General features: G+C 49.9%; 1 protein-coding gene and 1 long non-coding RNA gene across 2 annotated transcripts; both read right to left on the minus strand.

Moving 5' to 3' along the window:
• Positions 1 to 2,857: 2,857 nt before the first annotated feature.
• LOC134484889 (uncharacterized) lies at positions 2,858 to 3,660 on the minus strand. The gene is made up of 2 exons (XR_010062691.1): positions 3,517 to 3,660; positions 2,858 to 3,104 (listed from the first exon to the last, which is right to left on the minus strand). It is a non-coding gene; the product is annotated as an uncharacterized LOC134484889 (long non-coding RNA).
• A 3,570-nt stretch (positions 3,661 to 7,230) lies between these two features.
• Igsf23 (immunoglobulin superfamily, member 23) lies at positions 7,231 to 26,622 on the minus strand. The gene is made up of 6 exons (XM_017590007.3): positions 26,467 to 26,622; positions 21,924 to 22,388; positions 15,349 to 15,651; positions 13,665 to 13,934; positions 9,668 to 9,837; positions 7,231 to 8,641 (listed from the first exon to the last, which is right to left on the minus strand). The coding sequence occupies exons 2-6, from the start codon at positions 21,985 to 21,987 to the stop codon at positions 8,633 to 8,635; spliced, it is 816 nt and encodes a 271-aa protein (XP_017445496.1). The 5' UTR covers positions 21,988 to 22,388; positions 26,467 to 26,622; the 3' UTR covers positions 7,231 to 8,632.
• Positions 26,623 to 27,848: the final 1,226 nt, after the last annotated feature.

A 27,848-nucleotide genomic window follows, 5' to 3' on the forward strand; every position in this document is an offset into this window, starting at 1 on the left:
TCCCCAGGAGCTGAAGTTAAGGTGACTGTGAGCCACTCCATATGAGCGCAGGGAACCAAACCTAAGTCCTCCCCAGGCACCAGCGGGCGCCCGATGCTCACCCCGGAGCACTCAGGCACCAGCGGCACCGTATGCTCACACTCCTCCCCCCCACCCCCCCAGGGCTCAGGCACCAGCAGCGCCCGATGCTCACCCCAGAGCGCTCAGGCACCAGCAGCGCCCGATGCTCACCCCTGAGTGCTCTTTCCACACAAAGGCCTTTGCTTTCACCTTAACTGTGTTCGGGCTCGAACCTGTAAGATCCCCAACTCACAAATCAGATCTTGAACCCTGATAACACCGCTGGCCGCCTACACTGGGACCGTTATGACTCAGGGTTCCTTCCTAACACAGGAAGGACCTGTGATCTCACTTTAAAACAAAACAAAACAAACTAAATTTGAAGCCTGGAGGCGAGGCCAAATGATCCCAGCTCTGGGTGGGGAAAACTTGAAATTCAAGGTGCTGGTCTGAGTTTATTTTTGTGAAGATTCTTTAAGACAAGGCGACTCTTATAAAAGCATTTAATTAAGGACTGTTGAGCTTTCCCCTTGCTGTCTATTGTAATGGCGGTGGGAGGCCTATGACCTGGAGTCTGCATTTAGACCCAAGTGACCCTGCCCCCAAATGATTTCTGACTGGCTAATAAAGATGTCAACAGCCAATAGCTGGACAGAAGAGACACAGGGCTTGGGTCAGTGAAGAACCACTAGGGACAAGAAGCTGAGGGTGGAGAAGTCACCATGGGTTATGTAAGTTCAAGACAGCATGGCCCCGAGGGCTGGACAACTGGAGTTAAGAGCAGCCCAGAAGGAACACAGCGATACCTTATTATAGCAAAGGAGATTCGAATAGCATAGAGGGTAGATCTGCCCAGCTTCTGCTTAAGGCTTATTCTAAATAGAAAGGTGGCCTGTGTCTTTTATTTAGCAACTAAATGGTCCAAGGCGGAGTAGAAACCCTCTGTGGGGATTAAAATTTTCTAAAGCACGGGACTTACTTGCATTTACAGAGGGTTTACCAATAATCATCATGGTGGGGAGCAGACAGCCAGTAAATAACTGAGAGCTTTGTACCCAATCCTGAGGCGGCAGGCAGAGAGAGAGAGAGAGAGAGAGAGAGAGAGAGAGAGAGAGAGAGAGAGAGAGAGAAAGAAACAGGTCTGGGGTAGGCTTTTAGCCCACCCGCAGTTACACACCTCCCCTAACACCTCTTACTCCTTCCCAAACAGTTCATCAACTGGAGACCAAGCATTCGGACACATGAACCTACAGTGTGGAGGGAGGGTGGGGGTGGAGCATTCTCATTCACACCCCTGCAGCAAGCCAGTGCTTTGCAGTCGGTTCTAGGCCAGCCGGACCTACATAAGGCCCTGACTCAAAAACCAAGATCAACAGCTGGAGAGATGGCTCAGCGGTTATGAGCACTGACTGCTCTTCCAGGGGTCCTGAGTTCAATTCCCAGCAACCACATGGTGGCTCACAATCATCTGTACTGGGATCCGATGCCCTCTTCTGGTGTGTCGGAAGACAGCTTACAGTGTACTCATATATAAAGTAAATAAAAATCTTCATAAAAAGAAAAAAAAAAACCCAGCCAGAACCAACCCAAATGCCTTTTAAATCATGCAATTTCAGAAGCCACCTTAACCATGTGTATTGGGCCTGGGGAGCAGTTAGAAGCCTCCTGCCCATCCACAAAACCCCTGCTGGGTTCCCAGCACCCATGTCACTCACAACTGCCTGCAACTCCAATTGCAAGGAATCTGACCTCCGACCCCTGCAGTCACCTGCACACATCTACACGAACACATAATAAAATATAAAAATGTTTAGATATGTAGATTCCTGTATGTGTGGTCTATGTTCCTGTATGTGTACCTGTGCATGTGTCTGACATGTGTGAAGGCTCCTCTTTCTCTTGAGCCTGCTCCTCTGCCTTGGGTACGTACAATCTTTTTCTTAATGCCTCTTTCTTTCTTAATGCTCATGTTTAAATCTGTTAAAAATATTTCCCAACACTAGCAAGATGGCACAGGGACCGGAGCTCTGAATCCCAGCACACAGAACACATGAGCAAGAGGCTGGGCTGCTGAGTTTCAAGTGAGAGACCTTGTTTCAAAAATAAGGGGTGGCATATGACACTGATCCTAGCGCTCAGGAGGCAGAGGCAGGTGGATTTCTCTGGGTTCGAGGCTAGCCTGGTCTACAGAATGAGTCCCAGGACAGTCATGGTTACAGAGAAACCCTGTCTTGAAAAACCATAAATAAATAAACAAACAATAAAAATAAAACCAAAAACCAAAGAAGGTAGGGAGAGAGCAAGGAGACACAGTGTCAGGGAGGAGCCTCCACGCGTCATGCACATGCACAGGTACATGTGTACACACACATGCTAACGTGCATGCATACAGACACATGCACCACACATGCTAACACATGCTAGCAAAACAAATTCAAGCTTCGATACTCAGGTGTGGTGGAACCTAGGGAGTTAGCCCGGACTATATGAGAGCTCGTCTCCAAAAGGCAAGTGGAGACTTCTTGCTTCCTTTAGTGGAAGTCTGGGAGAATTTCTCAGGCTGGGTTGGGCTGTAGGCTAAGTCTCACTTCCTGCTCTGCCTGGCACTCACCCTGTGTCATCTTGCTGGGCATTCTTTGTTAGACCTGCTTCTGCTGTCAGTAGGGAGCTATAGAGTGAAAAGCCCTGAATTCCATCCCCAATATCTCGTGGATTTGGTGTGGTTAGGAGTTCAAGGCCACCCTCTGCTAGGTCTGCAAGAGAACCAGTCCTAAAAATGGAAGGAAGGAGACAGACATCCCTGCAAAGACTTTACTCCAGCTCACTAACTCATTTTCTCCAATGTTGACACAGCTGGGACGACCCCCTGTTCCTCTCCTTGGCGCTGTCTGAATGGGGCGGAGCTTTTTTCTTCTTTTCTCAGCCACATAGGAACGTGCTAGAATTCAGACCCAGCCTCCATGGCCCTTTCTCCACGAAGGTGCTAGCTGCGACTTCCTCTGCTTCGCATTCCCTTCCAGTGCTCTCTTTTTCTTCTTCCTTCTCTTTCGAAAGCCCAGAGAAGAAAACAAAATGCTGAGAACTGTACCCTGGATAAATGAATGACCAGGGCAGGTCTCCAGTCTCGGTAACTGATTGAGTGACGCTCGGTGATATCAGCGTTCCGCCCTTCTCCCCGTCTGGCCCTCCCCGCCCTCCTAAAGTTGTGCAAGCTCTCCTCTCGCTTGTGCCTGGGCTCTGTGGCTGCCAAACAGGAATCTCCCCTTACGTTCTTTTTTTGGTTGTAGTGGTCGAGGCTTTTCCTCCTGAAAGCTCTGTAAAACTCCTCTGGCTGGGTGTAAACAACCTCTGGGCTTCTCTGTTCTACTTCCTGAGGCACGATGGGAGGCAGGGAAAATTTTGGGGTCACGAGGAGACCTGTAACATTCTGAAGATCTCTCCAGAAATTCCACTTACCGGAAAAAAGGCTTATATTAAACCTGTACAACCCACGCCTCCTGCGCATCCTTTATCAGACTAGGTTCCATCCGGGCTTTTTCAGAGCAGTAGGACGCTATATCGAGAATTGCAAGCAGAGGCTGAGGATGTGGCTTGGTTGTAGAGTGCTTGCCTGCATGATGCCTTCCATTCCCCCTCCCCCATGTCGTTGTCCCCGGTTCCCCTTCTCTGTCCGGTCCCTTCCCCCAACCTCCCGCCACCTGCCCTCCACTCCCCCCACCTCTCCCTCACCCCAGAAACTGAGTGGTGGTGACTCATGCATGTCTTCAATCCCAGAAAAATTGGTGGTGAGGGTGGTGGAGATAAGAGGTTCAAGAATTCAAGATCACTCTTTGGTGACAAAGCTGGTTGGGGCTACACACACACAAAGACGGGTGGGGGGGTGGGGGGGTGGGGGGGTGGGAGGAAGGGTGGTCCGGAGACACAACTCAGCTCTTAAAAACACTTCCTGCTCTTCCAGAAATTCAGCTCCCAGCACCAAGTCAAATGACTCACGCCCCCCTGAAATAAACTTCAGGAGGATCTGACGCCCTCTTCTAGCCTTCCAAGGCAAGGCACTCAAGTGCCACACATTGATATTAACGACAAGTAATTCAAAGTAAAATTTAAAAAAGACTACAATTTAGAGAATATTTCTACTGATGAGAAGAGAGAAAATCTTAAGGAAGAGGTGTTGGATAAGTGAGAAGGGGGGGGGGCTGTAGATAGGGGCGGGGCTAGGAGACCCGCTGGGAAAAGTCCTGTGTGGGCAGAGACCACGCCCGGCTCAGTCATGCTTCTGTAACTTGGATCCCGTTACCTACAAGGTTCTCTGAGTCACTATTGGGATGACTCCAGATTGTGAAAGCGGGCTATAACTCTTTCTGTGTCCCCTGTGAAGAGAATCACAATAGTTCATATCAGAACTGCTGCCAAAGATCAAGCTCGTCACCAAAGAACTATTGCTTAACAAGTCCACTTCCCGTGTACCCTAATAACTTGCCAGAGTTCTTCTGATCTCCTTAGGTGTAGCAGAATTTTAGAAGAGCTGTTGCGCCTGGCATTCGCTCACACCGCTGAGGATTAGGGAACAAACGCAGACTTATGGAGTCTTCTGGTTTAAACCTCCAGCAGACATCACTAACAATAAAAGTGCTCCCTTTCTGCCTTCCCAGTGGCAGACATCACTAATTGATGCAAACACTCCCTTTCGGCATTCCTGGGTGTCAGCACACCCAGTGAGCACAGCTGACTTCCCAGAATTCTTAATGTAGTAAGCACTCTTAAATACTCACTACAGGTCTATAAAAAAAATAGCTGGGGGTTGGAGAGACAGCTCAGGGGTTGAGAGTGTGAGCTGGTCTTACAGAGGACCCAAGTGTAGTTCCTAGTACCCATCTGATGGCTTGAAACTGCTCGTAATTCCAACTGCCAGGGATCCAAGATGTCGTCTGGCATTTGCATGAATGCAACACACACACACACACACACACACACACACACACACACACACACATGTACACACATGATTAAAAGTAAAATAATTTTAAAAAGGTAGTTGAGAAGAAATACATCTATCTGTCTTTTCTAGCACAAAAGTAGATGTGAAAGGACTGAGAAGAGACTCTGTAGGCGTCTCAGCAGGAAGGTCTGGCAGATGTACGGATGTAGGTTGGCTCCTCACCCTCTTGCCTTTCCTTAGACCTCCTTTCCTGAGGAGATAATGACAAACATCTAGTCACCCCACTAAGGGAGCTGATGACAGACCAGCATGGGGGTACCACCGTGGTCCAACTCGGTAAACCAATGAGTTGTATTGGGGTTCCTTACAGGAATATGCATGGGGGAATTGTCACTTAAAGGAGCAGAAATGAAACAAGGACAGTTTCGTCACCAAACACACCCTAGCACGACTGACAGCTCACAAGGCTGAGACCCTGAGCACAGTACACAACCTGCAGACAGAGTGTCCTCAGGCTCAGCTGGTCTGAGAGTGAATGAGTCTGTGTAGGCACACATATTTTAAAAGATTTATTTATTATATATGAGTACACTGTAGCTGTTCTTCAGACACCAGAAGAAGGCATCGGATACCATTACAGATGGTATGTGGTTGCTGGGATTTGAACTCAGGACCTCTGGAAGAACAGTCAGTGTTCTTAACCACTGAGCCATCTCTCCAGCCCGGCATACATTGTTTTTTGTAACCTACTTTTAATAAGGGCTGAACCTCTCCTCTAGCCCACCGCCCAGTAGTGGTAGTGGAAGAGAAAAGTTATTAGGGTACAGGGGACGTGGACTTGTTAAGCAATAGTTCTTCGGGGACGACCTTGATCTTCTTGGGCAGCAGTTCAGTTCTGTAGCAAACACCAAATACAACTCAGCAGCTGTAGACCAATCCTCTAGGTAGGCAAACAACACACACGAATTGAACTGCCCCAGGAACCTCACGAGCAGTTTTGGGTGAGCATCTCTTAATAGCAGCATAGCAAAGAACAGGGAGGCAGAGCAAACCAAATCCATGTTCAGTGCTCCTCTCCCGCTGTCTGCCGGGTCACAGCTGCACTCCTTCATCACACGTCCTTTCACGTGTCCGCTTTAGCATGTGTGCCCCAGCAAAACATCATTTGAAGTAACTGACTTTCCAGAGAAACCAGAAGTTTCCACTTCAGTCCTTAATGTCTGTCTATAAACGCCCAGGAAGGAGGAGCCTCCTGGAGCTGTCCGTTTCAGGAACTTCCTCTGCTCACTTCCTGAGCTTACAGAGACCCCTGCAGGCTGGGAGGGTTCCTACTTCCCTTTGCCCTAAGAAGCGTCTTTTCAGGCCCCTCCTACCCCCGCTTCTGTCCTAGGAACTCAAAATCAACCTGACAGGACTGACACCATGGAGCGGTCACTCAAACACTGACCGACACAACAGTGCTTCTGATAGATATCAAGGGAGGGATCTCTAGCTGTGAGAGGCTTTTTCTCTCCTTAGGTGACACAGGTATAGGCCAGATTAGACCAAATTAAAAGTAGATAGTCAGGTTTATTAGGCATTGCCCTGGGATGGATTCATCAGTCCCAAAGAACAGGGCTGAGGAAGTCGTGCACCCTGGCTGGAGCGGAGAAATTTTATAGACTGTAGGCAAAGGGTGGAGACACGTCAGCCATAAGCTAGCTTTGTGCCCAAGTATGGTCAAGAGCTGAACACCTAGGCCCGGATTTGGGTGGCCGGCAGCATCAAGGAAGCAGGTTTTGCCAGCTGCCAAGAATGCAGAACTGGACTGTTGGAGCCATTCCTTTGTTTGGAGTGTTTCAGTGTAGGCGGGGTTTGGGGAAGGAGGGCAGACAAATTCCCAGCTTGTGCAGGGCTGTGCAATGGTTCCAGCCTAACAAGGTAGGTAAAAATAGGATGTGTAGGCCAAAGAAGGGGTGACCGTGCCGGAATCTCAAAAATTAAAAAAAAAATTTTTTTGTCAGGGTCCTCTTCCTTTCCCTCCTCCTAAGACTGGATCTCACGTAGCCCAGGCTGGCCTCAAACTAACAGTGCAGCATGTATACTGGTTATGAGTTCGATGCTAGTCTGGGCTACGAAGTGAGACTGTGTCTCAGAAACCCAAACTTGAAGATCCCCACACAAAATGCCACCCACAAGAGCACTGTGGCTTTTGGGGGGCCCGCCGTGACCGCCCCTTTTCTAGGCACACCGGCGATCTAGTTTTTTTATTTAGAAAGTAAGCAAGAACAAGTTGTACACTCAGAAGAAATATTCTGTGCTCGGTTCAACTTACAAGGCAAAGCAATACGTCCTCTGCCGCCCCAGGATTTGTGACAGCATTCGGTGTTCCTGTGCCACATCCCAGCAGGAAACCAGTGCGTCTGTAACCATTCTGGCTTTTCTATGCCCGCCCCAGCTTCCGGATAGAGTAACGACACAGAGACTTGTGTTTACCAGTAAATGCCAGGCCTTATACTAGGCTTGCTCCCCAACTAGCTCCAAACTTCGTTTTACCACGCTATGTCTGCCACTTGGCTGGTTATCTCTCCTCAGTTTCTTTTGTCCGACTTCTTGAGTCTGGGTGGCAAATCTCTGGCGCTTCTCTCTTCCCCAGAGTTAGTTTCTTTCCTTTCTGCCGGATGTCCCATCTTACGATCCTGCCTTTTGCTACAGGCCATAGGCTTTTTACTTTAACCAATCAGAAGGCGCCTTGGGCAGGCAAAGAAGGACAGAGACACGTCTTCACACAATGTACAAAAACGTCACTCCAACAGATGCTGCATGTCGTAAGTAAGCCCATCAGCTGGCTGAGTTGGTCAACTCCCAGGGACAGAAATTTGGGATAATGCAAAGAGAGAGGAGAAAAGAGGGAGGGGACCGTGAAGAAGACACAGAGTGTGAATTCCTGGAAAGCAAGTTTGTAATAAGGAGGGAATTGAGAGCAGGAAGAGGCGGAGCCAACTCCTCCACCTCTGGAACTGGGCCGGCCACGTGACTCCCTCCAACCAATGGGGAGACAATGATGGTCTTCTTTCTGAGCCAGAGGCCTTGACCAGTTGAGGTCTGCCTTTCTGAGCTTGAGAGAGGACACCAAGGAGTGCCAGCTGTCCCCACTGATGCTACCCCTCCAGACAGCCACTGGACCACAGATGCTGCAGCAAGCCCCCTCCTGCCGAGCCCTACTTGCAGCCCAAGCCTCAGAATTACAATCTGCACAAATGACTGTTGTTTCACGCTGCTGAGTTCCAGAGGCAATTTATTACCATGCGGAGGCTGACAGATACACGCTAGGACTCTGGGAAATCTTCATGACTTCTGTTAAATTCTTCCTCCGTTACCCCACTCCTCCCTTCAGCTAAGCCAAGAAGTTTCTTTTGTTTGGTGAGGCTGAAGAATAGAGACAGTGTTCCAGGAGTAGGTGGGCTGTGAAGATGGGTTGCTGGCGGTGGGCAGGAGGACAGAAAATGCTTTGTTTAGCTGGGGACATCATGGGGACAACTGGGAGGGAAGAGGAGCTTGACGAGGGCCATGTCCTTTTCTGAGACTCCTGTCCTGGGATCGGCTTTGGGTAGAGATTTATGCGCTCATGGCTCAGCTGCACATTCCTTATCTCTATGTGTTCTGCAGTAAAGATTGGAAGGGTGGCGGAGGAGGGAGGGAGGGAGAGAGAATGAACATCACTGTTATGCATATATGGAGGTCCCAACCCGTATTTTACACCTTTTTGGTGTGTGTACATGTGTGTGCATGCTCTGGCATTGTCTCCTTCAGCCATGTTGGTTCCTGGAGATCAAATTTAGACCCTCAGGCTTGGCAGCAGGTGAATTTGCCAACTGAACCCTCTGTGCTGCCCAAGGCTTTGTTTAGCTGTCTTCTCTCTCTGCAGGGTGGGTCCTCCCTGACTTGGTTCACTGGCACCCTTCCCCGGTGCTCCCCCTCTTTGATGCTCCCCCTCCCCGGTGCTCCCCCTTCCCGGTGCCCCCACTCCCCGGTGCTCCCCTCCCCGGTGCTCCCCCTTCCCCTCCCTGGTGCTCCCCCTTCCCCTCCCTGATGCTCCCCCTTCCCCTCCCTGGTGCTCCCCATTCTTTTTCCCGTCTTCCCATCCTTGATTCCCATCTTTGTTGATCACGTTTGCCTCCCTCACAGGACACAAATGGGATGGGATGTGGTACTCACAAAGCCCACCACTGCTTAAACGTGGTTCAGACTCATGTCATTCTTGGGTTGGGTGTGGTTATGACCATCCCCATTTTGCAGATGGACACACTGAGCCCCAAAGGAACTCCACTTCTCCACAGCTCCCCTAAGCAGGTATGTGGGCCACGGCAGCCAAGCAAGCACTCATAGCTTCTCTTGTCACTTTGGGTATTACAGAGTCAGATGGGCACATCTGGGGTCAAAGTTATTCTTTCCCATGGGCCTGTTGGGTCGGTGGGTTTTTTTGTTTTTATCAGAGTTTGAATTGTTGCTGCTCCCTGACTGTGTGATTTGGAATTAATGTCTTGATGTCTCTGTGCCTCATCCATAAACTGAGACTAGAATTGAGCTTATTCCACTGGTAGAGCGACTGAAATCAATCTCAAGTGTGCTGGAGTGGATGTCCTCTGGTGGACCAGTGGCGGGGGGAGGGGCGGGGGGCAGAATTACCTTAATTTCCCGAACTAAATAGAAGCAGCTAGCTCCGATCAGTGCTAGGCCTCCCAGTGTGGCTGCTACGATGAGGACGATGGCGGGTCCTCCTGAGAGCGCCATGTAGTCGTTTGACGTCGTGGGATAGGCAACTGTGGGATCCGGAACTGTGGGAGCCACATTGTCTTCTGGGAACGGAGGGGAGACAAGACTGAAGGAGCCACCCTCTGCCCCTCCACCCCCATCCCTGTCAACCTATAACTCAGGCGCCTCTCTGCACACAGCGGTCTCCACACGCCCATCTCTCTTCCTCCTGTTTCCAAGTTCATCGATTTCTCTATCCTTCTCTTCCGTCGCACTGTGCCACCAGACAGAAAACTTGGTAAGGTCACGCAGATTCAGAAACCCCGGTAATTCTCATGTCTGAGAACAGCGGGCATTTAATCTACTCACAACCAGGTTTCTGTCCTAGAACATGGTGACCACCACACCCCATGGAGGGAACTGTGACTATTAGTCATGTAGGGGCAACACCCGAAGTCCTTCCACATGCAGACGGGGCATCCCTAACATCTCGGACCAAACCCATAGAAAGCATCTGCTTTTAGATCCCAACCCACCCGGACATGTGTATAACACCCTGTCTACAAGGAATAAAGTTATTTCTCAAAAGACTGTCTGGGAGTGTCTGCCTTGTAGAGCTGTAACGCCTTGGGGAAGAGAAATCTCTCCGGAAGCTTTTCATCGCAGAAGCTTCTCAAGCCTATTGCACCACTTCCTGCTCAGAGGCCACGCCCTTAGCTCCTAGCCACTCACTGTGCCCCACCTGCCTTTGTACCCCATAGGCTGGCAGCCTGCCTTGCTTCAGCTCCCCCTCCCCACTTGAAGAGCCACAACTCTTTGGCTGCTCCAAACGTGCGGATAGCACCCTGGTCCTCGGAATGGCACACCCTACCTCTTTCTGTTCCTTTCTTACCCAGAGTCTGCATAATCTTTATATATGTTAGAACCAGCTCAGATGGCCTCTCCTCCAGGCCGAGCCATGCTGCATGGCTCCCTCATTCCAGTTCAGCCTACTCTGGTCTCTGGGGTGGGAGTGGTCTGTGGATAGCCTCCCCCCTCGCGCCCCCCCCCCCCCGTTAGTTCCCCAGATGGAGTAGTCCTGGTCATCAGGGTGGATCCAGCTTTGCCTGCGCTGGCCTGGGCACACTATAGCTTCTCGGTAAACATCTCCTGAGGCACTTGCCCATAACTCCTGTATTGAGGTTGGGGAGGGGCCAGAAACTGACAGACCAATCCTTGAAGCTCATTGGCCAGCTGGTCTAGTTGACTCCATGAACCCAAGACCCTGTCTCCAAAAAGTGAATTTGGATTTGAGGTGTATGCTAGTAAGCTGCAGTGTTTCAATGGGTGGCAGAACACGTGCGCACTAATTGAACTGAGTTGGTGACAGAGAGGAGGGGGCAGGGGAGGTGAAAAACTAGGGAAGGAGCTGAGGAGGGCACGGGGTAGATATGATAAAAATGCATTGCGTGTAGTATGGAGCTGTCAAAGGATAAATTAAAAAAAAATTTTTTTTTGGTTCTTTTTTTCGGAGCTGGGGACTGAACCCAGGGCAAAAGTTTGTTTTTTTGTTTTTTTTTAAAGATTTATTTTATTTATTATATATATAAGTACACTGTAGCTGTCTTCAGATACACCAGAAGGGGGCATCAGATCTCTTTACAGATGGTTGTGAGCCACCATGTGGTTGCTGGGAATTGAACTCATGACCTCTGGAAGAGCAGTCGGGTGCTGTTAACCACTGAGCCATCTCTCCAGCCCAAAAGTTTTTTTTTTAAATGGAGAATGGCCAAAGATACCGAATATCAACCTCTGGGTTTATTGTGTTGGAGTTTTCTTAGAGATTATAATAACTTTTCATTTTGGAGGGAAACGTCTTCTATTATTGTAGTTGTTATTTACTTTTTTAATATTTTTGGGTTTTTTTGAGACAGTTTCTCTGGGTAGTCTGGAATTTGGTCTGTAGACCAGGCTAGCCTTGACCTCAGAGATCCCCTGCCTCTGCCTCCCACAGAGTGCTGTGATTAAAGGCGTGTGCCACCTGAGGAAAACCTCTCCAGATACAGGATGTAGAAGCAAAGTGTAACAACAGGATGTTCTTTGGGAGGGTGGTGTGAAATCCTCCATCCTCCAGAGAAAGGTCCTTAAGACAGGAAGCAAGCAACTCAAAACAGCTTCAGGAAGTCTCCGGAACTGGCTTAGGCTCCTGGTAAGCAAATGTGAGTAGTGGTTGCTGGCAAGCTTCTCCCACAAGCGGGGCAGAGAAGGCACCCTCAGGCAAACTTGAAGGCCAGCTCCAGCAAGTCTTCCTCGGCTCTGGCGGACCTTGCCCTTCTCCCCAGTTCCCTCTGCCTTGCTAGAAATTGTTACATTGCATTCCTAGAGCTAGCCACCAAAGTCTACTTCTGTAGTTTGCCACTTCCTCCCACTGAGGTTGACTACCTAGATCCAGCTGTTAAAGTATTGAAGCCCGGCAATCAAAGCCCCCTTTGGCTCACCCAATTTACCTGTCCAATCAAAAATAAACTCCTCGTCCTAATGCGAGGCTTCCCCCTTGGACCTTTATAAACTGCCATTTTCCCATGGCCCCTATCTGTTTCCTCTATGCAGAAGCAGTCCTTCGATCCTCTGGGACCCACACCATGAAGGACCCTAGTCCTTACTGAAGCATGAGAGCTTGGCCCCGTAGAAAGTAGGTAGGTTATGAGGACCCTAAGGGCTTTCGCCAGCTTTACATCCACTGCCTCAGGTCAAGATTATGCCAAGTACCAGCTTCCTGCCTTGGGTCAAAGCTAGGCCAAGTTCCATTCTCTACCCACAGTTCTTGTGATGAGCAGGGACATTCTTGAAAATCCGCAGGATGTACTGACTGACAGTCGCCTGACCCTCTGGTCCTAGATGGAGTTCGAAGGCATGCCATGTAAGTGTAAACTGTAAATTTGCTGATGTTACCTGTACCTCTAAAAATATAAAAACTGTTGCAGCCATTCAGGGTCGCCTTCTAGTCATTCGCCATAAGGGGCTGATTGAAGGTTGACCCCGACGTGACAGAAATTAAATCTCTTGCGTTTGCATCGAACTCCGTTCTCGTGCCTCACTTGGGGGGCCTTCCGGTAGTTAAGACTCACTTCGAGCCTTACAACCTCTTCCCCCTCTGCCTTGCTCCCCTCCCCTTCTCGGGCTGAGAACTTGGTCTTGGGGTGCCCTTGGGAAGCCGAGGCACCAGACAGGACACCGCTGACCTTGTTGAGCTGCCTCCATGTTGTCTCCAGGTTCCCAGCTTTGTGAGCAGTCACTCATGCTGGAGTGGGCTTCGGTGACGAAGCCATCTTTGAGTCCTATGCTCCTGTAAGTCACCCCTCACCCACATGTATGTAAGTAACCCTAATGAAACTCATCGCTTCACCAAGTTGGACTTTGGTGTTGTAAGGGGAGGGTATCTGCTAAGGACCCCCAAGACCAAGCCTGTCATACATAAAATGGGTTAACGCAGGGCTGGGAGATGGCCCAGTGGATAAAGTAGTCTGTGCAATGCGAGGACCAGCGTTGGGACCTTCAGGACTCACAGTAAATGTCAGGCAGATGGCCTGCTTCTAATTCCAGTGCCTGGGAGGTGATGAGGAGTGAGGGACGAGATCCTAGAGGACGCTGGCCAGCTAGACGAGTATCAGCGGGCTTTGGGTTCAGCTGAGAAACCCTGCCTCTGAACCAGGTAAGGAGCAACTAAGGAAGACCTATATCCGTCTCTGGCTTTCGTATGCACAGAGATACACACGCAGATATTCACGCAGATGAAAGAAAATTAAAAATTTTTAAAAAGGCCAAGAAGCCACAGCCTACCAGGTAGAAGAAAACACGGAGCGACATTTTGGCTGTAAAAGACCTGGCTGGGGTGGCTACGGGGAAGCCAGCTGCAGACCCGTGTAGGTACAGAGATCCCAGAGACACTTACGGCTCAAGGAGACGGTCACTGGCTCAGATACCAGCTCTTCGTTTGTGTTCTTGGCTATACACAGATACGTGCCCAGCTGATTTTGGGACAGTCGCCGGATAAATAGCTTGTCCCCAGTCCCGCATGGCTTCCCATTGAAGGTCCACCTCAGGATAGGCTCTGGGTCCATGATCGCCCTCCACTGCAGGATCACAGAGTAGTTAAGGTCACTGTAGACTGTGCCCTTCAAAGCCTCTGGGAAGGTCACCAGTGGGACCAGGCTGGCGCTGTCTGTGGGAACAGAGAGCAAGACATGCAGGTGACCAACCTTCCAGAGACATTGGGATCTCTTCTGCCCCACATAGTTACATGCATACATTCACTCACACACACATTCATTTACTCTCATTCATTCATTCATTCATTCACTCGTTCACACATCCATTCACTCGCTTATTCACAAGTCATTCACTCACAATCATTCATTCACATTTGTGCACATACATTCATTCATTGTTCACTCACGCACACATTCATTTACTCTCATTCATTCATTCATTCACTCGTTCACACATCCATTCACTCGCTTATTCACAAGTCATTCACTCACAATCATTCATTCACTCACATTTGTGCACATACATTCATTCATTCATTCACGCACACATTCATTCATTCGTTCATGCATTCATTAGTACAACCCTACTGGAGCTCACAAGCTCCTGTGTTCCGCAGCGTGTGGCCATTACAGTGTCAGTAGTCACAATTAATTATACTGGTAATAGTAATGATACCCGGTTATTAAGTATCCAGTAAAGCTAGGCACAATTAAACTATTTCTTTTATAACTGAGACATTGTTTTTTTTTGTTTGTTTGTTTTGTTTTGTTTTTAATACTGAGTCTTTTTTTTTTTTTTTTTTTTTTTGGAGCTGGGGACCGAACCCATGGCCTTGCTAGGCAAGCGCTCTACCACTGAGCTAAATCCCCAACCCCAATACTGAGTCTTAATAGCTGGAACTTCAATTTAGAAAATGTCTCTATAAAATTGGCCCATAGGCAAGTCTGTGGGGTCATTTTTTTCTTTGTTTTCCTTTCTTTCTTTTTCCTGAGCTAGGGTTTCTTGGTGTTGCCCTGGCTGTCCTGGAACTCTCTCCGTAGACCAGGCTGGCCTTGAACTCAGACCTACCTGCTTCTGCCTCCTGAGTGCTGGGAGTAAAGGCATAGCCTCCATTACCCAGCATCCTTTTCCTGATTAATGGTTGAACTGGGAGGGCCCAGCTTACTAGGAGCAGTGATACCTCTGAGAGGTGGTCCTGAGGTACCCAGAAGAAAGCAGGTGATCATGGAGAACAAACCAGTACACATTGTCCTTCCATGGTCTCTGCCTCAGGTTCCTGCCCTGACTTCTGTTTGTCGTCAACTGTTATCTGGAAGCGTGGATACAATAAAACCCTCTCTTCCCTAGGCTCCCTCTGGTGATTGGGTTTCATCACAGGAATAGAAACCCTAACTACAAGACCTGACTTCAAACCCCCATTCTTTATAAATTATCCAGTCTCAGCCACTCTATGATAGCAAGAGAAAAAAAAAAAACGATCTAACACAGGGGTGATGAACACCACCTGAGAGAGGCCCTGTTGGCCCCCAGGGGTGTGACGAATCTAATTTCTGAGAACTGGGGCCCTCCCCACAGGCCCCACTCACTCTTGACTTCAGTCCTATGGGACCTGACGGCGTCCAGAACCTCAGCGTGGCTCTCTGAGTTTTGAGCTGACACATCCCTGATGACCAAGCTGTCTTCAGTGTGTAGCACCTCTTGGCTAGTGTGAGAAAGTCCCCGGAGGCCCTTGAGAGGGGACAAGGCTGGCGGCTGGGCTTCAAACTCTCGGAACCAAGAAGTGCTGAGAACTCCTTCAGGGGCTCTGGGGTCAGGCAGGTGGGGGCCAGCTCCTTCCAAGTGGGGTGGCTTGGAGGTGGCAGAGCAGGTGCAGGAGGCAAGCAGGGCACCTAGGAGGCGGCAGGAAAGAGGAGGGGACATCGAGGGACAAGTGAGACCACAGGTGATATACTGCCTGTAGTGACCTGTCCATAAGTGAACATTACAGATGCTGGGGAAAGTGTTGGTATGAAGGAGCTGTTTGAAGACCCGGTCCCCGAGAGGAGGCTTTGTTTGGGAGAGGGTACAGAACTTCTAGGAGGATGGTTCTCAACCTGTGGGTCGTGACCCCTCTGGGTTGAATGGCCCTTTCACGGGGATTACCGATATCCTGCATATCAGATATTTACACTATGATTTGTAACCATAGCAAAATCACAGTTGTGGAGTAGCACAAGGGTCACAGTTTCAGAAAGGTTGAGAAACATTGATCTATGTATGATATAGAGTCTTGCAGGAGGAAGTGCATCACTGGGGGTGGGCCTTGAGTGTCCTTACTTCCTCTACTCCTCTCCTTCTTGTGTGTGATAGGAAATATGACCAACCAGCTTCCTGGTTTCCCTGACAGGTTGCCGGTGTGGATTGTATCCCTCATAAACCGTGTTTTGTGCTAACTTGCTTGTTGGGATATTTTACCACAGAAAAGTATTAATGCAAGTCATAGAAAGGCTGCGTGTGGTGGTTAGAGCTGGGGTCCCATCCATTGTTTGGTGGGTAGAGACAGTAGGATCAGGAGTTCAAAGGCAACCACATATCAGACTGAGGGCAAGCCTGGGCTACAGGAGGCCCTGTCTCAAGCAAACGTGCACTGATTCTTTTTGTCGCTATTGATCTTTTATAGATAGGGCCTCACTGTGTCGTCCAGGCTAACCAGGCTGACCTGGAACTCACTTGTGGCAATCCTCCTGACAGACATGTGTCCGTGTGTGTGTGTGTGTGTGTGTGTGTGTGTGTGTGTGTGTGTGGTGTGTGTGTATGTGTGTTGCTGCTCATCAAAGCCAGAAGTAGTTATCAGATACCCAAGGTCTGGATTTACAGGTGTTAGGTCTCAGGCAGTTCAATCTCCAGAAATGATCTCAGTGCAGACTGCAGGAAGATTTAGATGAAAGCTGGCATTGCTCAGGAACTTGTCAAACCGGTTTCCACCTGCCTTAAGGAGTCATTTCCTTTATATTACGTCGTCGGGGGAAGGAAAGTATGGCACCCAGGGCAGCTATCAGCATATCAAAGTGTACATTGGCCTCCAGGCCCTCTCAGAACCAGTATCTAGTTACACATTTCAAAGCCACAGCAGTCTCTGAAGCTTCACTTCCCTCCGTTAGGGGCTCACCTGCCTTCTCAGCCCTATTTCCCACTACTCCTCACTTCCTTCCCCTCTGCTTCTACTCTTGTCCTTGCTCACTCTCTGAGTCTCTCTCTGCTGTGCTCTGTCTTTGGCTAGCTTATGTCTCCACTGCTCTCTCCCGCTCTCTCCGCTCTCTCCGTGTCCCTGACCGTGTTCAGTCCACTACTTCCACCATATCACGGAGCCGTTTTGTTGGCGGTTTCTTTACTGTGCCCGTCTCAGTCAGGGTTTCCATTCCTGCACAAACATCATGACTAAGAAGCAGGTTGGGGAGGAAAGGGTTTATTCAGCTGACACTTCCACACTGCGGTTCATCACCAAAGGAAGTCAGGACTGGAACTCACACAGGGCAGGAAGCAGGAGCTGATGCAGAGGCCTTGGGGGTTTGCTACTTACTGGCTTGCTCCCCCTGGCTTGCTCGGCTTGCTTTCTTTTCTTTTCTTTTTTTCTTTTTTTCGGAGCTGGGGACCGAACCCAGGGCCTTGCACTTGCTAGGCAAGCGCTCTACCACTGAGCTAAATCTCCAACCGAGGGGCTTGCTCTCTTATAGAACCCAAGACTACAGCCCAGGGATGGCATCACCCACAATGGGCTGGGTCCTCCCTGCTTGACCACTAATTGAGAAAAGACCTTACAGCTGGGTCTCGTGGAGTCATTTCCTCAACCGAGGCTCCTTTCTCTGTGGTAACTCCAGCTTGTGTCAAATTGACACACAAAACCAGCCAGTACATCCCCGCACACAGCAGGCAGTTCTGGGTTGCAGTGGTTGAAACTTCAGTGCCTGCCTTTCAGAGACTCAGCGCAGCAGCTTATGTCGCCGCCGCCACCGCTGTGAGTTGAGTAGAGACACACACACCTTTTAAAAGCCTCTGGCCGCCTCAGATCGTTCTGTCTGTCTTGTTCATTCTCTCTGTCTTGTGGTCTCTCTCTCTCTCTGTCTCAAGGTCTCTCTCTCTGTCTCTCTGTCTCTGTCTCATGGTCTCTCTCTGTCTCGTGGTCTCTCTCTTTGTCTCTCTCTGTGTGTCTCTGTCTCTCTCTGTCTCTGTCTCTCTCTGTCTCATGGTCTCTCTTTCTCTGTCTCTCTGTTTCATGATCTGTCTGTCTGTCTGTCTCTCTTTCATGTCCACTCTCTGAAATGTCTTTTCAGTGCATTCCCCTTCCCCCAATAAAACTACTGCGTTTATCTGTTGCATGGCGTAGTCTCTTAGCTGCACACCTTGTCCAGGACCCGCTAAGGTACCACTTGTGATGGTCTGTATGTGCTCGGCCCGGGGAGTGGCACTGTTAAGTGTGGCCCTGTTGGAGTAGGTGTGTCACTGAGGCTGTGGGCTTTAAGACCCTCCTAGCTGCCTGGAAGTCAGTCTTCTGTCAGCAGCCTTTAGATGAAGGGTTCTCAGCTGCTTCTGCACCATGCCTACCTGGACGCTGCCATGGTCCTGACTTGGTGATAATGAACCTCAGAAGCCAGCCCCAATTAAATGTGGTCCCTAGAAGAGTTGCCTTGGTCATGGTGTCTGTTCGCAACAGTGAAACCCTAAGACACAATGCTGCTTTATCCTCCTAGTCACACAGAGAACTGAACTCAGGTCCTCAGGAAGAGCAGCCGTGCTGTTGACCATCAGGAAACCTGGAGCCCACAGATAAAGTGGAAGAAGAGGACTCGGTCTGCAAGGCTGTTCTACCGACCTCTGCATGCACACCACAGCACACTACTCATGCGCACGCTAATAATAAAGGTTGTGAGCCTCCGTGTGGGTGCTGGGAACTGAGCTTACGCCCTTTGCAAGGGCAGCTACTGGTCTGAACTTCTGAGCCATCTCTTCAGGCCTAACCCCTGACCTCTTTAAAGGCCAGGAACAAAATGGATGTCAAGAAACCATAGTCCCTACCAAGACCCAATACAAAAGAGATGCTCCCTCACCCCCACCCCACTGATTCCTCCAGCCCCTTGGGGCTCAGAGTGTTAGCATTTTGTAGAGGCTCCGCCCCACAGTTACCTAGCAATGGAGGGGTTGTGTGCCCTCTCTGCTCTCTCTTGTTCTTCCCTTCTTGCTCCTGCTCTGTCTTCTTTCCCCTTCTCCCCCCCCTCCAATTGTACATGGCCATCTTCTCTCTCTCTCTCTCTCTCTCTCTCTCTCTCTCTCTCTCTCTCTCTCTCTCTCTCAGCTCCCCTCCCCATGCCGTGAATAAACTCTATCCTATCCTATACCGTCCTGTGGCTGGTCCCTCAGGGGGAAGGGTTGCCTCAGCAGTGTGGGCCCGCTGAGGCCTCCCCTTCCCCCACACCTTACCACACACCCACCAAACATATTCCTTCTCAATAAAACTCATCCAGGAGTCCTAGGGCTGTCGGGAGGAGACTGAGGTAGCACTATCTGAGGGCTTCTTTGGTCAGGACTTGAAATGGGGCTGGAGAAGACGTTTGGAAGTGTCTTCTAGAGTTGGGGACAAGGAGGTCTTAGACTTGTACGGGGGCCATCGGATCGCAGCGGTGGGGAACAGGTATGCCTCTGCAGGAGGGGCCTTGGGAAATGACCCACACTGCCAGCATTTGGAAGGAGGTGAACAGCCAAGGACTGTGAAGGGAGGCGGGGGCTCTCTTGGGTCAGGCCCAGGGGAAGGAAGGACTCTTGGCGGAGAGACTGAGAGGTGGTGGGAGATAGTTCTGAACATCCTGCAAGGTTCTAAGTAGGCCCCAGCCAGAAAGATCCAGGAGCACATGCGCCCTCGCCATAACTACAGCAGCTGGATGCAAGGGCTCAGCCTGAGCCTGTCTCCTCTCCTTGCCTGTCTCTGTTCATGCCCAGAGGCACCCAGCGGGCAGCTGTGAAGGGGAAGAAGCACACACAGAGAGAAGAGGAGAGATGTCAGAGGCTCTCCATCTCCCCTGCAGTGCAAGCGCTAACCCGGGGACCAGGAAAGCTTTGAGCTGGATGGAGTTTGGGGCTTTATTTATGTTTTGCTGGTTTTGGGGACAGAGTCCTACTATGTAGTCCTGGCTGGCCTAGAACTCGACACCTAGACAAGGTTGGCCTCCAGATTTCCGTGGGCCCCCTCCCTTTGCCTGCTGCATGCTGGGATTACAGGTGGGCACCACCATGCCCACTTCAGGTGGGCTTTAGAATGGACAGAGCCGGATCTTTTTGTTGTTTCTTTTTGAGATTGGGTCTCCTTATGGAAGCCCAGACTGGATCCAAACTCATCATCCTCCTGCCTCAACCACCACAGGCCCGTGTCATAACCCCTGGCTCAGAACTTTGGACCAGGAGGGGCAGTTCGTTATGAGAGGCCCTCTCTGTGGTCTCTGACACACAAACTACTGCCCTTCAAAGCTTCATTCTCTTCCTTAAGCTGTGTGACCCGGGGAAGCGATATAACCTCTCTGAGCTGCGTTCCCCCTCTCCCCACAAATAAATGATGACCAGCGGGTGTGGAAGGTAAATGTCACTGTCTGAAAGCAGGTAGGTCTGACTGGCAGGTAGATATGTTTAGTCCCGGGGACTGTGCACTGTGATGGCAGAAATTCTCCTAGTGTGATTTTTTTTTTATTAGTGTGTGTGTGCTGTGGAGGACACACATACATGTCAGAAAACAATTGTGTGAATCTGTTGTCTCCTCCATCTTTACATGGGTTTGGGGGATCAAACTCAAGTGTCAGGCTTCCATTGCCATTCAGCTATCTCGCTGCCTCCCCGCAAACCCTCATTTTTTCTTTCTTTCTTTCTTTTTTTTTTTTTTTTGGTTCTTTTTTTCGGAGCTGGGGACCGAACCCAGGGCCTTGCGCTTCCTAGGTAAGCGCTCTACCACTGAGCTAAATCCCCAGCCCCCATTTTTTCTTTTTGAGACACGTTCTCGTGTAGCCCAGGCTAGCCTCTGTTGGCATTCTGTCTAAGCTCCAACCCCACAGCTACCTGGCAGTAGTCAGGTAGGCTCCGCCCCACAGTTGCCTGGCAACAGCCAGCTGTGCCTGACAATATAAAAGGGGCTGCTTGCTCCCTCCTCCTCCTCTTCCTCCTCCTCCTCTTCCTACTCTTCTTTCTCTTACCCATCTTGTTCTTTGTTCTTTGCTGCTCTTGTCCCTTTCCCCATCCCCTCCCCACTACGTGTCCATGGCCGGCTGCCTTTCCTCTCTTCTACTCTTCTCTCATTAAAACCCCTTCACATGGAACCATGTTGTTTGGATGTCTTTTGTGGGCACAGGCCGTGATTCGAAACCCTAACAGCCTTGAACTCACAATGTAACCGGGGATGACTTGAGCTCCTGATCCTCCTGCCTCCGCCCTAATGCTGGAATTACTGTGTACATCACCACACCCAGTTTATCTGTTGACAGATCCCAGGGTCTCCTAAGCTAGGCGAGCACTGGACCAGCTGAGACCGGTCCACAGGACCCCGATGTATGAATGTTCGTATTGTTGGTTTGTTTGAGTCCAGATCTTGCTACGGAGTCCTGACTAGTGTGGTCTTTACTGAGCAGCATAGGTTGGCCTCAAATTAACAGCAATCCTCCTGTCTCATTTTCCAGGTTCTGAGATGATGTTGGGCTGATAATTTTATTAGGGTCTGGAGAGCCAAAGCGCAGTGCTACTCTGGCAAAAAGGGACAGGAGTCTGGATTCTCATTTTGATCTTCCCCAGCCCTGAGTGACTAGCAGGGGACAGTCCCTTTCTGATCTTCTCATTCTTTGTAAGAAGAGCAGGAAGGACTCTCAGGACCACAGGTAAAGAGCCAGGCTGTTAGGCACACGCCCGTGTCCCCAGCAGTGGGAGGCGGGGAGGAGCTGGAGCAGGAGGATCCTGATTCTGAGTTATGCAGCCGAGTGGGTCTACCTAGCAAGATGACTTTAAAAAGGTCCCGCTCCACAACGAAAAGATTGCTGGCGAATTGGGGGAGCCCCGGACTCCTAACCAGGAGTTCTGTGTGATGAACTATGTGGGCTCCCTGAGGGTGTCCCTCCTTTGTCCCCAGCCAGAGGTGAAGCCATGTTCTCTCATGTACCTGTTAGTAGAAGCGTCTTCCAGGCAGGAATGAGGCCACGGCCTGAGTCCGGAAGACAGTCCATGTCGTCCTCTGTCCTTGGACCTCTTAGGGAATTCTGGGTAGAAGAACCTCAAGGACACGCAGGTCTTTTATGGGGCCCCAGCCACACTCTTCCTCCACAGGCTGGGTCTCTGCCCTTGCCCTTGCACGAGTCCCCCCTCAGCCTCTTCCTCCAGCACCTCTATGTGGGAGAGGATAGGGCTAACCTATGTCTTCAGCATAGAGAATTCTATGGTCCCCGCCCTCCATAGCCAGAGCAGACTGAATGCTGAGGAAGAAGGATGTGCCATTATGTATAGCCCCACCCATCACCCTCGTCAGAGGGTACTGAGGCCAAAGGTCAACATGATAGGAGGCAGCTGGGACCCACCTCTTGGCTTCACTGCCAGGTTCTCATCTGTCAGCTCCGAGCCCAGCTCTTCTCTGGAAGATGACGTTTATGACAGTGAGTGAGTCACAGTCAAGAGACATGGCCTGAGGGACTTGGTTAGGTGATTGGCGGATGGCGGTGGCTATTAGAATTGAGCTATTTTGTTTGGGATTGTCTTTAGTGGGGTGTGTGTGGTGTGTGTATGTGTGCATGTGTGTGTATGTGATGTGTGTACAGGTGTGTTTGTGTGTATGTGCAGGTATGTGTGTGGTGTGTGTGTGTATGTGCAGGTGTGTGTGTATATGTGCGTATGTGTGCATGTGTGTATGTGTGCACGCATGTGTGCACATGTGTGTGTAGATGTGTGTGTGCAGGTGTGTGTGGTGTGTGTATGTGTGCATGTGTGTTGTGTGTGTATGTGTGTATGTATGTGTGTGTGTACAGGTGCATGTGTGCAGATGTGTGTGTTTGTGTGTGTGCAGGTGTGTGTGTGCAGGTGTGTGTATGTGTGTGTATGTGTGTGTGCATGTGAGTATGTGTGTGTGCAAGTGTGTGTGTACAGATATGTGTGTGTGCAGGTGTGTGTATGTGTGCATGTGTGTATGTGTGTGTGCATGTGTGTGTGCATGTGAGTATGTGTGTGCAGGTGTGTATGTACAGATATGTGTGTGCATGTGTGTGTATGTGTGTGTGAAGGTGTGTGTGAAGGTATGTGTGTACAGATATGTGTGTGTGCAGGTGTGTGTGTGGTGTGTGTATGTGTGCATGTGTGTGTATGTTATGTGTGTACAGGTGTGTTTGTGTGTATGTGCAGGTGTGTGTGCGGTGTGTGTGTATGTGCAGGTGTGTGTGTGGTGTGTGTGTATGTGTGCATGTGTGTATGGTGTGTGTGTGCAGGTGTGTGTATGGTGTGTGTATGTGTGCATGTGTGTGTGTGCGTGTATTTAAGTCAGAGTGTGCTTATTATTTATCAGCTTGACACAAACGTAGGCATATATGGGAAGAAAGAATTTCGGTTGGGGACTTACCTCCTTTATATTGGCCTGTGAGCATATCTATGGGGTATACTCTCCCCCCCACCTCTTTCCCCCTTCCCATCTTCATTTTTTTCTTTGAGACAGGGTTTCTCTCTGTGTAGCCCTGGCTGTCATGGAACCCTTGATGTAGATCAGGCTGGCCTCGAACTCAGAGATCTGCCTGCCTCTGCCTCCTGAATGCTGGGACAAAAGGTGTGTGCCTCCATCACCTGGCCTGGCATTTTCTTGATTAAGGACTGAACTGATAGAGAAGGACCCCCGTGGCTGGCGCCATCCCAGGCATGTGGTCCTGGAGTGTGTAAGGAACCAGGATGAGCAAGCTGTAAGCAGCATCTGGGGGTAGCGCTCCTCCATGGCTCCTGCTTCAGTTTCTCCCTCCAGGTTCCTACATTGAGTTCTTGCCCCGACTTCCCTCCGGACTGTGACCGGAGAGTTCTAAGCTGGAACAAACCCTTGCCCACTCAAGTTGCTTTCGGTCATGGTGTTTTGTCACAACCATAGAAGACCTGGGGTATCACCACGTAGCTCTGTCTAGTCTGGTTTGCTATGTAGACCAGGCTGGTCTCGAACTCAGGAAGATCCACCTGCCTCTGCATCCCACACGCTGGGATTAAAGGCCTTTGCCACCACAATGTGCCTGTTTTATTTCTATTTTCGAACAGGCTCTTGCGTGGCCCAAGCTGGCCTCAAACTCGCTCGCACAGCCGAGGCTGGCCTTGAGTGCCTGAACATCTTGCCTCCAGGGAATCCAGGCCTGTGCTGTTTGTCAGTGAAAAAGTGATTGCCTCAGAGGAGAGTGCCAGGATTTTAACTCAAATCCCTGTGAGTCACAAGCTCATGCGTTCCCTCCCAGACACAGGTTCACCCGGGGGCAAAGGCTACCCACGACTCCATCATCGGATGACTCAGTTATTTATCATGTACTCATAGCAGGTGCAGTGGTTTCCCCGTAGTTGTGCGAGCTGGTTAGTTTCTTGTAATCAACCTGACACAAGTTAGCATTGTTGAGGTCTCCCTCCCAACCAAGCATAGCTGTAGCCATTTTGTTCCATGCCAGCCGGCTGTTTCATACTGTTCCTGTGATAGGCCTGCCCGCCAGTGACACAGAAAATAGGTTGGCTCAGAAGAGCAGGGGTGAGCTAACCACGAGGGTTCTGTATGCTATGAGGTTGGTTAATCTTAAAAAGTTCCACAACCAAAAACTTTACTCAGGACCCCTCAAATTAAGTGGGAACCGTTATGTCTAAAATGGCTTGAGCCTGGGCCGACCACTGGGCAGCACTTCCAGCACCTGCATATGAGCTCATTGTGGGTTTTGAGGTTTTAGCCTTTATACGCTGGCCCTGAGAGATGTCCAGTGCTCAGCTTCAAGCCTTTGAGCATGAGCCTGGGTGACGACCCAGTCTTTAGGTGTGCGTTCAATAAACCATCCCTGTCTGAGTGAGATGGGTGTTCGTGTGGTTTGTGGGGCGACTCCTGGACCCCAACAGGGTCATCTACGAAAAGGGAAGTTCGGTGGAGAAAAACCTGCCTCAGCCACATTGGCCTCTGGGGCGTTTTCTTGATTGGTGATTGACAGGGCGTAGGCCGTGCCACCTCTGGGCAGGTAATCGTGGGTTTTTGTTTTTGTTTTGTTTTTTTGGGGGGGGGTTTGAGACAGGGTCTCACTATATCACCCTGGCTGTCCTGGAACTCACTATGTACACCAGGCTGTCCCCAAACTCATAGAGATCTGCCTCCCAAGAGCGGGATGAAAGGTATGCAATTGACCTTAAAAAAAACAAAACAAAACATTAGAGTTTCGTGTGGTGGTGCACACCTTTAATCCCAGCACAGGGGAGGCAGAGGCAAGTGGATCTCTGCACGATGAACTTTGTAAAACGGGTCTTCTAGACCCAAAGTTAACCTATAAACCCTCCCTGCCCAAGGACCAAGTAACTCTCTGGAATCCTGGGAGTTGTAGTTCATGGAAAATAACAAAACCATATGGGAAAATATGGTGGCCATGTGGTTTTGTTCTTGAAAGTACCTACGACAGGTATCGCATTACTGCCTGCTAGGAAGCCCACCCAAGCCCACCCTGGCCAACATTTAATTAAAACTTGCTTCAAATTTGGCTCAGACTTGTGGAACTGGTTTCTCTCTTGTGAATCTCAGGATTAATATGGCACTATGGTATCTCAGGATTAATATGGCGCTATGGTATCTCAGGATTAATATGGCGCTATGGTATCTGTCAGTGCACTTGGTTTCCACACAGATCAGAAAATCTGAATAGCATTGAAAGCATTTGCTCTTAAGCCAGAGAACAGGCTCCACAGGCAAAGTGCTGCCGGGCAAGTCAGGCAACCTCAGCTCCATCCATGGGACCCACATAAACCAGGGAGCAGAGGACTTCAAAGTTGTCCTCTGATCTCCACAAGGGCTCTATGACTCCTGTGGTCCAAGTCTCCAATATGCACACACACACATGCGCGCTCTCTCTCTCTCTCTCTCTCTCTCTCTCTCTCTCTCTCACACACACACACACACACACTCTCTCTCTCTCACACATACATACACACACACACACACACGCATGCACGCACGCACGCCTGGAAACAGTACATGTATACATGCACACAAAAGTAGGTAATGGGAAAAAAACATTTGTTTTAGCTGGGAGCGCTCGTGCTCACAGACTTCTCTTCTCTGTATGTTGGCACTTACGTGGGAGCTGGAAATCTGATATCAGCTCTTCACCCACTGTGCAGCAAGGCCAGCCTGGGCTGCATAGTGAGTTCCAGGCCAGCCTGGGCTACAAACAAAGTCCAGCCTGGGGGTACAGGTGAGTAACTCCAGCTACAAGGGAGGCTAGAGGGCCACAATTCAGAGCAGTTTAATGAGATCCTGTCTGAAATACAAAACTAAACAAAAGGGCAGACCAGAGGTAGTGAGCGACACACACCTGTAATTTCAGCATTCCAGGACAAGAGAACCACTGTAAGTAAGCCCAAGGGCATCTGGCTCAAACGAAGAGTTCAGTGCCAGCCAGAGCTACATAACAAGGTCTTGTCTCATGAAAACAAACACAAGGGCTTCCCCCAGCACTTACCTGGAGGGTGCCAGATTCTGGCTTCATTCCTAGCCCCGGATGGTTTTTTAACTCCTCAACCATCTGGGTTGGCACAGACATTGCAACGAGGTTGGGAATTCGACTCTTGCAGAGGACGCTGCCAATTACCCTCTTTAGCAAAGGAAAACACTTCAAGGGTTGTCCAAACTGGTTGGACAACATTCTCAATTTTCGTTCGACTGTGGTAGTGTAAGGAAGCTGTGAATTGCAGCGGTGCCACCTACTGTTCAAATGTGGAATTGCATCCGGTGCGTGTGTTCCAAGTCCAAGGAGCGTTTTGTCGATTTAAGGACATTATCACGTACACCAAGTGCACGCAGGGTTTGAGGAGGGCAGAAAAAGCATCAGGTCTCTTGGGTTCTGAGCCACCATGGTAGCACTGGGAATCAAACTTGACTCCTCTGGAAGAAGAATCTGTGGTCTTAAAACTACCCACAATTTCCACTCTATGTTGTCTTCATGTCTGAAGGTTTTTTTTTTTTTCTTTTTTTCGGAGCTGGGGACCGAACCCAGGGCCTTGTGCTTGCTAGGCAAGTGCTCTACCACTGAGCTAAATCCCCAACCCCGTTTTGTTTTGATCTTGAGACAGGGTTTTGTGCATGCATGTCTTCTCTCTCTCTCTCTCTCTCTCTCTCTCTCTCTCTCTCTCTCTCTCTGTGTGTGTGTGTGTGTGTGTGTGGCCCTGGCTGTCCTTAAACTAGCTCTGTAGAGCAGGCTGGTCTCGAACTCACATTGCTGCATCTGCCTCTGCCTCCCAAGTGCTGGGGTTAAAGGTGAGCACCACCATCACAGGCTATGAGGAATATTTTTGCCAGACCCAGAATTCTTTTCTTCTTCCTGTGAATGCATGTGTGGAGCATGTGTGCATGCATGCATGTGCACACCGGTGCGAGGCACCTCAGGAGGGTGCAGGCGTATGTGTGTCTGTGACTGTTGGAGGCCTGAGGCTGACTGACATCAGGAATCATTTTTGATGGCTCTCCTCTTTTTTTTTTTTTTTTTTTTTTTGATTCTTTTTTTCAGAGCTGGGGACCGAACCCAGGGCCTTGCGCTTCCTAGGCAAGCGCTCTGCCACTGAGCTAAATCCCCAACCCCGATGGCTCTCCTCTTTATACATTGAGGCAGAGTCTCTCCATTGAGCCCAGTTGACTATCAGGTAATAGCTACCCAGCTTGTTCTGAAGAATCCCCTGTCTCTGCTTCTGAGACCTGGATTCATGGGCAGGCCGCCATGTTCACCTAGGGATGCTGGGCGTTGTGTTAGAATGGTGGCTCATATCTGGACAGATCATACCAGGCCAGCACAGCTCCAGGAGAAGAGGGTTTATTGGTGTGGGAAGGGGGGAAGAGAAGAGGATGAAG

The sequence above is a fragment of the Rattus norvegicus genome, chromosome 1 (assembly GCF_036323735.1).
Source record: "Rattus norvegicus strain BN/NHsdMcwi chromosome 1, GRCr8, whole genome shotgun sequence".
NCBI classification, from domain to species: Eukaryota; Metazoa; Chordata; class Mammalia; order Rodentia; family Muridae; genus Rattus; species Rattus norvegicus.

Excerpts from the sequence above, each read along its gene's own strand:
- Igsf23 (XM_017590007.3), bottom strand. The coding sequence starts at position 21,987 with ATGGACTGTCTTCCGGACTCAGGCCGTGGCCTCATTCCTGCCTGGAAG. Across the intron at positions 13,935-15,348 it reads CCATAGGACTGAAGTCAAGA|ACAGCGCCAGCCTGGTCCCA; the intron begins GTGAGTGGGGCC and ends CTGTTCCCACAG. Across the intron at positions 9,838-13,664 it reads AGTGACCGTCTCCTTGAGCC|AAGACAATGTGGCTCCCACA; the intron begins GTAAGTGTCTCT and ends CTCCGTTCCCAG.